A 13,329-nucleotide genomic window follows, 5' to 3' on the forward strand; every position below is an offset into this window, starting at 1 on the left:
ATCGTATGTGATTGTTGTTGTGGAAGGTAGCTAGGGGAGTGCTAGGGGTGACGCACGGTAAGAAGCAAGAACCCAAAGACACGTGGTGGTGGAATGAAGATGTCCAAAAGGCTATCAAAGAGGAGTGCTACAAGAGTTGGCACCATGATAGAAGCACCAGCAATGTGGAGAAATACAAAGAGGCAAAGAAGAAAGCAAAGTAAGCTATGAGTGAAGCAAGGGGGTTAGCCTATGATGAGCTATACCGGCGACTAGACACAAAGGAGAAAAGGACGTTTACAAGCTGCTAACACGTTAAGTATCCCGCCTGGGGAGTACGTTCGCGTAGCGAGAATGGGATTTCCACAACGATCGCAAACCCTTCAGATAGAATCTGAGAATAAAACTCACAAAAATCATGAGAGGAGGACAAGGGACCTCAACCAAGTCCAGTGCATCAAGGACGAGGCAAATCGACTCCTAGTGAAAGATCAGGAGATCAAGAACAGGTGGAGAAAATACTTTGACAGGTTGTTCTATGTGGGGAATGAGAACACTATGCCTGAGCTAGATGACCCCTTTGATGAGAACAATAATAGACGGTTCGTGTTGAGGATTCAAGAGCTCAAGGCTAATGAGGCCCTAACAAGATGGAAGGAGGAAAGGCCTTGGGACCAGAAGGTATTTCTATTGAGATGTTGAGGTGCCTTGTGAAAATGGCAGTAGTATGGCTAACTATGCTATTCAACCATATTTTTCAAACAAGATGCCCAAAGAGTGGAGGAAGAGTACACAAGTACTACCTTCATGAATAAAAGAGATATTCAAAGTTGTACTAATTACCGAGGAATTAAGCTTATGAGTCATACTATGAAGCTTTGGGAGAGTGATTGGGCATCACTTAAGAAGAGAGACGGATGTCATGAAAAAACAATTTGGTTTTATGCCCAGAAGATCGACTATAGAAGCGAGTTTTCTGCCACATTAGCTCATGGAAAGTTATAGGGAGCAGAAGGATCTTCATACCATTTTCATCAGACTTGGAGAAGGCATATGACAAGATACCAAGGACAGTCATGTGGGCACTAGAGAAACATAAAGTCCCGACAAAGTACATTACCCTCATGAAGGATATGTATGATAATGTTGTGACAAGTAATCGGACAGGTGATAGTGAGGCCGATGCCTTCCCAAATACTAAAGGACTACATCAAGGATTACACTTGAGCCCATACATTTTTGCCTTAGTGATGGACGAGGTCAGAGAGGATATACAAGAAGATATCCCCTAGTGTATGGTTCTTGCCGATGATGTGGTAATAGTTGGCGAGACTAGGTTGGGTGTCAATAGGAAATTCGAATTGTGGAGACAAGACTTGCAGAGTCCAAGGGCTTAGTAGAACCAAACCGAGTATATGAGGTGTGACTTTAGTGGTGTTAGGTGCGAGGAAGGAGATATTAGTTTAGAGGGGCATATAGTGCCTGAGAGGGGCACCTTCCGATACTTGAGATCACTGCTACAAAGAAAAGGTGGTATCGATGAGGATGTTACTCATAGAATCAAAGCAGGGTGGATGAAGTCGCGGCAAGCATCTGGCATCCTCTGTGACAAGAAGGTCCGACAAAGGCCCAAAGGTAAGTTCTATAGGACACCAATCAGACTTGCGATGATATATGGAGTCGAGTCTTGGCCTACTAAGAGACAACACATCCAACAAATGAGTGTCACTGGGATACACATGCTAATGTGGATGTTGGCCATACACCGATTGAAGAGAAGCTTGTCCACCGACTAGGCCTGGGCATTTGGTCTAGCTAAGCCGATCGGTTAGGTTCCTCGGGTTATTGAGAAATACAGTTATCAAATATTCATGACCGATCGGTCATTTGAGAAACTGCTAACCAAGGCTTCGGTCAACCAAAAAGTCAGTTCGGTCCTCGTTTTAATTCGAATGGAACCGGTTCTCTGAAAATCTGAGCTATGGAAGAAAGATAGGAAGGGAAAAATGTATCGTACAGGCAAGAACACCTAGTGTGTCCTAATGAACTACTTATGAGGACGTGAATCCATCAAAAAGCAATCCCAACGAGATGGTAAAGGAGATAGGTAAAGAAAAGAAGATGCAGTCTCCCAAGGAGACACAGGAGACACGAAGGAAGGAAAGAGATAAGGCGTTGGGCGCCGGTTGCCGGGCGGCCGAGGCACCTCCACTACCGGAGCTGGCTGCAGCGCTCACTGCTGGCCGAGGATGAGACGAAGGAAGGAAAGAGAAAAGGCGTTGGGCGCCAGTTGTCGGGCGGCCGAGGCGCCTCCATTGCTTGCGCTGGCTGCAGCGTTCACTGTAGGCCAGGGATGAGACCGGGAGTCTAGGAAAGAAACACCTGTGGTGGCTACGTTAGAAATGGAGAATCGGAAGTTGTACTCGCGTGGGGGTGGGGCTGCTGTTGCTGTCGAGCAGCAAGGGTGGGTTGTGCCTGTGCGTTCTTTTTTTAGGATCCAGTACAATGTGTGCTTTAATTGGGCCACATGGGTTGCTGGGCTTTGCTAGTCTTTTTGGGCCAATGCGTAGCATTTCGATGTATTCGGTCAGTTCAATCAACCCTGGATGGAAACCGAGATCACCGAATAAATTTCGGTTTTTCACACATCAGGACCGTATAAAGCACCGAATTTTTGGTCTTCGGTCTATTCGGCTTCGATGTCGGTTTTCGATCCTCGATTTTTTTGCCCACCCCTGCCACCGGCTAAGATGATTTGGACATATCCAACATAAGGTATTCTAAAGAGTAGCGAAAATACTAGGAGCGTCAGGGCGACCAAAGTTGACATGGGAGGAGGCAGTAAAAAGAGACCTAAAAGACTGGAAAGTACCCAGGGATTTGGCTCTTGATAGGGCTCTTGATAGGACAGCATGGAAATCAGCAATCCATGTACCAGAACCTCAATTTACTTTCATTCACTTTGTTTTGTTAAGCTTCATGCACTCGCCAATGCAACCAAAGGTCCAAACTGATGGAAAGGACTAGGCAATCCACATATACACTTCAACACCCCCTCTTGCCTGTGACACAGGAAGTCAACACGTATATAGACTCAGAGGTATGGCGAAAGCTAGGACTTGAACTCAAGACCTTAGCTTCGATACCATGTTAAGCTTCATGCATTAGCCAACGCAGCCAAAAGTCCGAACTGATGGAAGGGCTAGGCAATCCACATACACACTTCAACAGCTTGTACTCTCTCTTTTTGGGGGCATTCTGACAGGTTCTATAGGGTTTCATCTCTAGCATACCCAACATTCTTGGGACAACAATAGGCTTCATTGTTGTTGTTGTTGTTGTTGTTGTTATTGTTGTTGTTGTTGTTATATTACATGGACTCTTCCCTCCACATTAACCTGATTTTACGCCTGCTTGTTGACTTCACAAGTTGCAAGGGTTCTTCATTATCTTGTTCATGCAATAATTATGTCATGGATGGTAAGGAGTTCCCAATTATTTGTTGTTTAATGGCACTTGATCGATTTGTGCATTTTCTTCAAGTGTTTTCAGCGGAGCCCAGAGCCGGCAATATCAAATAGGTGCCTAGGCTGTGATAGTAAAGATAGATCCGGTTGGTAAAGCAACTAGCGAAGAAGTCTAATAAAAAGGTTGCAACGTCTAGCAAACATAAAATGCTGGCCAAACTGAACTTATTTCAATTATGAAACTCCTATTGCCATATGGACTGCACTCTTGATTTCCTAAACCTCTTCCGCACTTCCATAACTGCAGACTTTGTGGAGCTCTACTGTCTCGGCACACCATTGGCATCTCTCGCTTTCCGACAGCAAGAGTCCTACAGGCTTGCAACAACTCCTTGTCATTATCAAAGTTCTCCATCACGCCTCCTCTAGTATTTTGTGATGTCCCCCGATACGAACTCATAACATATACAAACAGAATGACCATGACAATATACCAGCACGGTTTCATAGCCCACAGTGGTTTACATGCTTCTTAATGCTTTAAGAGACACACTAGCATACATATAAATAACTATATTGTAGCGAACTGAGTGTAGCTCAGATGGTTAGATCCCTTGTGGTGGAACCAACCCATCAGGATTCAAGTCCTAGACTTCGCAGTGGTGGTCACAGTTTCCTGGATTTATTTCAGGCTTCCGACGATGTGTGTTCATTGGGAGGAGACGTTCCCGTCGACTATGAAGGCATCTGTGGCGACTTTGTCAATCTCAAGATGACGGGTCGGCTCAGTCTCTCGAAGGTGCTCATCGGGGTAGGGTGTGCGTGCGTTCATAGGGGTGAGTGTATGTGCATATGTATGAGCGTCTGCATCTGTACTGTGCTAAAAAAACTATGTTGTACATGTATTTCTTCAAGAATGGGGGGGAGGGGGTGTTCAAACTTGTAGTAATTACACTGGAATTAAGCTGATGGACCATACAATTAAGCTATAGGAGAGCCATTGAGCACCGCTTAAGAAGAATGACAAGCGTCACAAACATTGGTTTGGTTTCATGCCCGGTAGGTCGACCATGAAAGCTATCTTCTAGGTAACTTATGGAGAGATGTAGGGAGCAAAACAAGGACCTGCATATGGTATTCATTGATTTGGAGAAGGCCTATGATAAGATATTGTGGAATACCATGTGGTGGGCCTTGGAGAAACACAAAGTCCCAACAAAGTACATTAACCTCATCAAGGACATGTACGATAATGTTGTCACAAGTATTCAAACAAGTGATGGCGACAACTTTCAAATTAAAATAGGACTTCACCAAGGGTCAGCTTTGAGCCCTTATCTTTTTGCTTTGCCGATTGATGAGGTCACAAGGGATATACAAGGAGATATCTCATGGTGTATGCTCTTTGCGGACGATGTCGTACTAGTCGAGGATAATTGGACGGGGATTAATAGAAAGTTAAAGAGTTGTGAAGCAGACTTTGGAATTGAAAGGTACTAAAGTTGCACCATGTAGTAATAGAGTTGCACCATATAGCACCAAATTTGGCATCAAAAATATTCCATCGAAACATACTCATGCGGGATGTAGTTTTAAAGATCTCATCGCGAGGATTCCAACGGTGAAAACGGATCTGAATTCCGACGCACGGTTTGAAAGATATGGATTTTAAAAAAAATGAAAACCCGAACAAATGCACGTACACATTCATCAGACATGGAATTGAAATGTGTTGTCAGTATGTGCCACGTCAGATGAATAAAGACAAATTTGGACCATGTGACTGCATGCATGCGTGTGTGAGGCGGCCGCTTGCTTCTCCCAAATCCTGCGCATGCACGATTAAGAATTTGGGTTTGATATTGGGGTCAATGCTGCAAAAGGATGGTGATATCCATGAAGATGTGAGCCATCGAATCAAAGCTGGATAGATGAAGTGGCGCCAAGCTTCTGGCGTACCCTGTGACAAGAGAGAGCCACAGAGGCTAAAATGCAGGTTCTATAGGACATTGATTCAACCTGTGATGTTGTATGGCATAGAATGCTGGCCAACTAAATGGCGACATGTTCAATAGTTAGGAGTAGCAGAGATGTGCATGCTGAGATGGATGTGTGACCACACAAGAAAGGATAGGGTCCAAAATGATGATATATATGGTTGGGGTAGCACTAATTGAAGAGAAGCTTGTCCAACATCGTCAGAGATGGTTTAGGCATATACAACGCAGGCCTCCAGAAGTGTCCGTGCAAAGCGGAAGGATAAAGCGTGTTGATGATGTCAAGAGAGGTCAGGATAGACCAAACTTGACACGAGAGGAGTTTGTTAAGAGACTTGAAGGACTGGAATATCACCAAATAACTAGCCATGGACATTTGTGCATGCAAGTTAGCTATCCACGTGCGTGAACCATAACTAGGTTTCGAGATCTTATGGGTTTCAATTCTAGCCTACCCCAACTTGTTTGGGATTGAAAGGATTTGTTGTTGTATACATGTATTTCTTACACAATTTAACTTCAGTATATAGCAAGTTTTAACAACAGAACTTACTAGCCAAAAGAATGTTGATCAATCATAGTTTCACTACTAGCCCCTTACTGACGCAAGCAGTGTTAAAAAGGAACTGTAAATTGCAAACTGGAAGATAATTGTTTCAACAGTCATTCATGTACAGAAGTTGCAAAGATAGCCAGAAAGAATATTACGTTCACAGTTGCTGTAGCCATCTCCTTTAAATTGCACGCCATTGAATGTGGGGCATTCACACACTCTGCCACGAAAAGTGTCCTGGACAAGTATTGATCACAGCAAATTAAGAAAACCAGAGAATGTTTAAGAACATAAGACTGTGATGTCCAGTGAAAATCATCAACCTATTCATACATACCCTACAAGCTGTTACATTAGCAGCTTTGTCTTGCCAGCAACCTCCATTATCGCTCAGACACTCGTTTGTTTCCATGTCTGTTAAAACAACTCAGGATTAGCACTCGATATTTTAATAAACACAGGTACATAAGGAAAGGTGTAATGTCTTGTCCTTACCATCACTCAGACAAACATTTGGCTCAGTAGTTTCCTCAAAGCCAGCACAAATAGCTTTGAGGACAGCTTTCCTTCCTAGCTTTCCTGTTCTTTTCAAGACTAAAATCAGCTAGAGCAGGTGCAATTTGGTTACATCCTTACATTAGATCTTGTGGAACATTTACCTCGATATTGTCGATTGTTCACAACAAGAGTAGGCAATATGGTAACATCTCCTCTTGACCCTTTCCCAATCTATCTAACATCATAGATCATATTAAACCCCAGGATACAAAAGTGTATTTAAGTTGATAAATTGAATTGATAATAGTCTACAGTGTTTCAGTTTTACTTATAAATTTCACTTGACTAATTCTATAAGGTCAGTTCACCTGAGAGTCCTGCTCCATTTTAAGTAAAGGGTGGTCAGAATCATCATTTGGATCTCCCATGCACTTATCAATCTTCTTCACTTCCAAACCTGTTGAAGTGTAAAATGACTATTACCTTCATGCTTAAATTAGTGATGCCACTTTAACTATCAGCAAGGTCTCTGATGTCATACAATGCAATTTCTACAGATTATGTACATACGCATGTGAATTCAAATGCATACGAACTTATGTGCATTTCTTAAAAACATGAATGTGTTATGTTAATTGTAATAAAACAAGCGCAATTAATTACAATGAACATGTTTATTGCTGAGTGATGGTAAGTCTCAGAAAGAAAAGAGGAGCCAACCTAGTGATTTAATGACTGTTTCTGCGCACTTTTTGTTATACTTCTTCTCCTTCATTGGGCACCTTATGTGAAAATCAGTCACATAATCCCACCAGATCCATGGCTTTTTTATCTCATTTGCAACATTAAACACACAAAGCTGTCTCAAGTTCTCTACAACAACATCTTTTCCATCATAGCCAGTACTAAAATCTTGTTCTGGATCAGGTGCACAATACCTTCCATGGTTTATACACTGGGACTTGCATTGTTTGCTGACAACAAATGCTTGAGGGCAATACCAAGTAATATAATGGGGTGTGAACTGACTATAACCACCTTTTTCAAGTAACTGCGCAGCTCCCTTAAATTCCTTCAGAAAATGCATAAGCATATCACATTTAGGCCCACATTCATCATTGCTATTTGTCCACAACTCATACTCAACTCGGTTATCAGGATGTGGGACAGCCTCCCTCCAATCAAGATTCACATTTACCATTTCACCATCTTTAACAGCCTTCTTCAATTGTTCTCCAAATTTCTTATCAATTAAAGCAGAAGGAATGGATATGTTCTGTATATATTTTGCAGCCTCATCATCTTCCTGAAGTAAGTCCATTGTTATCAGTGGCTCATCCTTGTCATCAACTACAAGCACTGCTGAGGCACCAGCATATTGTGCATTCCAGACCTTCTTAGCAAACAGGCAATCTGGATAACATACATGGAGAAAACAACATTAGCCTTTTCTTTAAGTTGCTTAAGTGGCTAAACAAGATGAATACTCCCTTTTCAGTTTAGGGCATCTCCAATAGTTTGTACATAAGCATGTATGTATAGACATCCACATCATCAACCAACATTACAACATATTCTACTCCAATAGCTTGTATGTAACACTAACGGACTAACCCATACTTATATACTCCCTCCGTCCTTTAAAGAGTGTACTTCCAACTTTGTTGGAGGATCAACTATCTCAAAGTTTGACCGAATTTATGCAAAAATATATCAATATTTGTGAAATCAAATAGGTATATGACGAAAGTATATTTTATCACGAATCTAATGCTACTAATTTGATGGCATAAATGTTGATGTATTATTATATAAACACGGTCAAATATAAAAAAGTTTTGACTTTCCAAAAAAGTTGGATGTACACTCTTTAAAGGACGGAGGGGGTATTCTATATTATTTCTGTTCTTTCATGTTATAGTCTTCTCTCTACTTTTGCCTTGGCTTGCCTGTAGCTATGGTCATGAAGTTATACCAACAATGAACCAACTCTCTCCTAACTATTACTCCGCTCCATATAGGATTTAGCTGATGTGGCAAAAGCTAACTAACGATGACAAGACATTGTTGGAGATGCCCTAGAACCATCTCAGAAATCACTGTAACCAAGAAGGATCTAATAAAGTGGTGGACCACGTATTAATGCAGCATGGCCACTTCTCTCCTTCATAAACTGTCAAGATGGGAATGGGCCGGGTCGACCGACGCGACCCAAAATGTCAAGGCCAATGGGCCAAGTGGGTTGGCCTTAAATTATACATGGGTCAATGGAGCCGGCACCATGCGACCCGATGGATCAGATGGGTCGACCCAGTCAATTCGCTATGCACTAGTCGCTGCTGGCCGCCCCCGAGCGTCTCTGCCGCCGGCCGCCCCGAGCATCTCTGCCGCCGCCAGCGTCCCTCCCGCTCCTGGTGCGCCTCTTGTTCGCCGTCTTGGTCACCATCGAGCTTGGCGTCCCGCTGCCCCGGCCACCATCGAGCTTGCCGTCCCGCTGCCCCGGCCACCATCGAGCTTGCCGTCCCGCTGCCCCGGCCACCATCGAGCTCGCCATCCTAAACGCCGTTCTGTTCCTCTCGAACTTGGCCAGCTCGCCGTCTCAGTGGCCTTCCAAGTCTCCGGATTTTGCTCACTCTTCCCGGCTTCCTCTCCTTCCCAGCGCAGCTGCAAGCCAAGCATAGGCTAGACTACTACTGTTTTGGTTCTTGGTCAGTAAGTATATGTGTAGATTCTGTAGTAGGAGTTCCAGAGTTTCAGTAGGTGCTTTCTGCACAGGTGAGACAACTATAGCTTCAGTGTAGATTTTGTAGTAGTTTCAAGTGTTGGTTCTGCAGTAGTCCCGGTGCGTATATGTGTAGGGAGTTTTTGACTCTTGTAGACTGCAGACATCGAATATTTAGGTTGACCTGTAGGAGTTCTGTAGTAGTCGGGAATATTTCAGTGTTGGAGTTTGGGATGTCCTGTGCATACGTGACAAGTTTTGTCAATCTTGATCTTCAAAGTAGGCTACACTAAAATATTCTTCTGTTCATAAATATGACAGTGTCTTCGGGGCAACAATTTGCTGAACTTTTGGGTCGGCCTCATGTACCCAACGGGTCAGTGAGGCCACAAATTTCTGATGAAATAGGTCGACCCGTGGCCTCATATATTGACCTTGGGGCCACTGGGCCAGGTCCGGGTCGGCCCATTCCCATCTTGAATAAACTGGTTGGTTCCACATCCAGGCTCTCCTGCCTGCGCAGTGAGAGGGTCAAAGGCCCATGTATCTTTTCCCTTTTGCCTCTAACTTACCCCATCGTGAGGGAGACTAGAAATACTCTTCCACCACCTCCTCTCTAGGATTAGCTTAGAATAGAACTTTTTCCGGTAGAACTTAGCTCCACCTACCTCCCCTTGTGGGAACAAGGCCACCTCCCGGTGAAGACTCCGAGAAGTACAAGATTGTTAGCCTGAGCTGTGAGTGCTCGGGGCCGAACTATGAGTACTTGGGGCGCTGTAAGCAGCTAGAAAAGGAGTTATGGACTAGCGAGAGAAACACTTGATTTCTGCTGAGAGGAAGCTGTATTCTATTGCTAGCTATTGGGTTATATTTATAGTACAAAGGGAGGGTCGGATCCTGATGTCTAAACCGACTATGTAGCTGCTAGTACATGCAAAACTACATGTCTAGATGCATTCACTTCCTTACTAACTAAGAAGGCTCTAGCCGACATGACTATTGCTTCCTAGCTAAGTAATATCTAAGTCCGCTATCTGCAGACAGTGGTGGAGCCCACAATCACCCCCTCAACCCTGTCGGAGGGGCTTGATGTCGACGATCCTGACCTTGCCGCGCAGGTCCTGGAAGCGTACACGACCAAGAGGCTTTGTCAGAATGTCTGCCTTTTGCTCACTGGTTCCGACGAACTCCACAACCACCATGCCCTTCTTGACACACAGTCCCGTATGAAGTGGTAGCCGAGATCAATGTGCTTGCTGTGGTCGTGAAGTACCGGATTTTTGCACAGCGAGATGGCGGACTTGTTGTCAACGTAGAGGATCGCAGGGGTAGCATCTCGTTTTAGTAGCTCGCCGAGAAGACAAGCCAACCATATCCCTTGGCACGCCGCTGTCGCCGCTGCAATGTACTCGGCTTCGCACGAAGAGGTGGCGACGACCTTCTGCTTATGTGATTTCCAGCTCATTGGACTGCTCCCGAGGGAAAACAGCACGCCTGAGGTGCTTTCTAGAGTCCACGCCACCGGATGTTACATGACAATTTCATCATCTTACATGACAACAAAATGTCCCTACCAATTTATAGAAGTGCGCCACAACATGCACTTATTCACAACCAATTGTATATATCAGTCAATACTCTTTGTGACGCACACAAATGCCCACAAAACTGAATTCGTTATTATCTACAGTATGGTGATTCGGCCCGCAATGTTGTACGGCGTTGAGTGTTGGCCGACTAAAAGGCAACATGTTCAACAGTTAGGTGTGGCGGAGATACGCATGTTGAGATGGATGTGTGGCCACACAAGGAAGAACCGGGCCCGGAATGATGATATATGAGATAGAGTTGGGGTGGCACCGATTGAAGAGAAGTTTGCCCAACATCATCTGAGATGGTTTGGGCATATTCAGCGCAGGCCTCCAGAAGCTCCAGTGCATAGTGGATGGCTAAAGCGTGCTGATAATGTCAAGAGTGCTCGTGGTAGACCGAACTTGACATGGGAGGAGTCCGTAAAGAGAGATCTAAATGACTGGAGTATCACCAATGAATTAGCCATGGACAGGGGTCCGCGAAATCTTGCTATCCATGTGCCAGAACCATGAGTTGGTTGCGAGGTTCTTATGGGTTTCAGCTCTAGCCTACCCCAACTTGTTTGGGACTAAACGCTTTGTTGTTGTTGTATGGCGATTTTAGCCGAAAAGGCCACTCTAGCAGAGTCGCCATCGGGCCCCTGATCGCCATTATTTATGGAGGGGACTCCATATGGAGCCTGCAAGCCTCCATATTTGGAGGTTGTGGGGCTCCGGTTTGGAGGTTGCTCCATCCGCCAACTGCTCGCACGAGAGGGCAGTTTCACCTCCCTCATCAGCCTACCGTGCGTCCCATCTCTCCCTGCCAATTAATGGCGGTCGCCCACGTGCCAACTGCCCGCGGCCATTCCCACCACATTTTTCTGCCGCCTTTTTCCTGCCGCGTGCCATGTTTTGCTGCCGCCCGCGCCTACAAAATGGCCATAGCTCATATTGCCGCCACCCATAGCCTTTACTTCCCTCTGCTCTGCCCGCAGCCTCCACTTCCCTTCCCGTGGCTGGACTGGGTGTCACTCTCAAAGGAGGAGAGGCGTCCGCTCTCATCGCCGAGGAAGAGGAGGAGAGGGATCAACAGCATTGTTCAAAATTATGCTAACCATTAGGTGGGATATCCATGTGGATGTTTGCCTTAATTTCGAGCATTGTCGACGGAATCGAGTCGCCGCCGCCGAAATCATCCTCGCCCCTCACCATCGTGCTCGTGCCCCCCCCCCCCCCCCTCGCCGCTTCTGTGACCGACGGCAACGGCGGCTGCGACCATGGTCGTGCCATGGGCGCCACCGGCCTGTTGATGATGTCAGTGAAGCAAAATAGAAGCTTCCAAATTGGAGAATAAGTATGTGGTCAATGACATATGGGTCTCATATGGACCAAAATTACGAAGTCTGGGATATGGCTGACTCTGACTTTGCACGGCGCATGTTCAGCCTCCAAAAGTATAATGTGTGGTGTGTGCAATACAGCGACTGCGAATATGATGACTCTGCTAGAGTTGCTCTAAAGCAGCTCACACTGCCGACTCCTGCAAATATATCAGCGGATCCACCAGAACCGCAAGCGAACCACATAACATCGCAAAACTGCGGAGCAACGGTGACAGAGATTAAAATCAGGAGAAGGCATCACTCACTTCCGCGGTCTATGAGAAGGAAGCTGGGGAGCGCTCCAGGCTTGGTGCGGAAGAGGTGCTCCTTCCTGCCGCTGTTGAAGGCCTCGCAGGCGTCTGAGTTGCCCTTGGGATAGACGACGGCACCAGCCATGCTCCCGCCGTACTGCGGGATGCCGAAGTTGCCTATGGCGCTATCGTGCCGCCCCCGCAGAGCTGTCGGCGACGTGACCATCAGGCTGTTCTTCTCCACCACAAACCGCGCCTCCAGCTCCACCGCCGCCGCGAACGCCAGCAGCAGCAGCAGCAGCCACCTAAACCCTAGCCCCCACATCGCGCTCGTGTTCAACTGCTCTGGTGGCGGCGGGGAGCGAGGGGACGAGGGTTCAGATCGGAAGCGGAACTGGACTGCCGAGATTACTGGGCGATTTGCCGGTTTCTCTGTCTCTCTCGTGTCCACGGCTCGCTTGTTGAAGTGCGACTGAGATTAGTGTGTGACGCTGTCAACTGACTTCGTTGAAGAAGGTTCGTGGACCAGGTGCACCGAGCAGCTGTATATCGGGCAGGCACAGCAAGCTATAAGAGCAGATTAGCAGATGCCGTATAAATCTGTCCTGCAAAATTGTTAGATCCTTTTAAGTGCTCCATGGTGTACAGATTTTAAGCGTGTCACATAGACAAAAAAATAATGTGGCAAAGCAATTAAAAAAACATTATGATGATCTCAAAAGGAAACGGTGCTAAGCACATGAACCTATACAAAATGACTATACAAAAGAGTTTTTAATTGTTAAACAATTCAAAAGGAAACTTAGCTACAAAATCTAAAGCACTTATGCAGTGTGGAGACTACTCCAATTGGGCCTAAAACTATTTTAAAAAAACTATGGCCCAGTCCATAACAGAACCTACAAA

The 13,329-nt window shown here is 45.5% G+C and overlaps 1 protein-coding gene across 3 annotated transcripts in view; it reads right to left on the bottom strand.

The window, feature by feature from the left end:
* Nucleotides 1–12,932, bottom strand: part of LOC123180817 (vacuolar-sorting receptor 1) — a 31,252-nt gene extending 18,320 nt beyond the window's left edge. The window contains exons 1-7 of one of the 3 annotated variants that reach the window (XR_006491258.1): nt 12,439–12,932; nt 7,215–7,907; nt 6,863–6,951; nt 6,656–6,725; nt 6,492–6,575; nt 6,334–6,410; nt 6,152–6,233 (exon numbers count right to left, since the gene is read on the bottom strand). Coding sequence is in view for 2 of the 3 variants with exons in the window: in XM_044592958.1 (XP_044448893.1) it covers nt 6,152–6,233; nt 6,334–6,410; nt 6,492–6,575; nt 6,656–6,725; nt 6,863–6,951; nt 7,215–7,907; nt 12,439–12,748 (1,405 nt within the window). In the remaining variant the exon portion in view is untranslated. The remainder of the gene's footprint in view (nt 1–6,151; nt 6,234–6,333; nt 6,411–6,491; nt 6,576–6,655; nt 6,726–6,862; nt 6,952–7,214; nt 7,908–12,438) is intronic. The other 2 variants (XM_044592958.1, XM_044592957.1) reach the window with 2 other exon arrangements.
* Between the last annotated feature and the right edge of the window lie 397 nt (nt 12,933–13,329).

This window comes from Triticum aestivum, chromosome 1D, assembly GCF_018294505.1.
Source record: "Triticum aestivum cultivar Chinese Spring chromosome 1D, IWGSC CS RefSeq v2.1, whole genome shotgun sequence".
NCBI classification, from domain to species: domain Eukaryota; kingdom Viridiplantae; phylum Streptophyta; class Magnoliopsida; order Poales; family Poaceae; genus Triticum; species Triticum aestivum.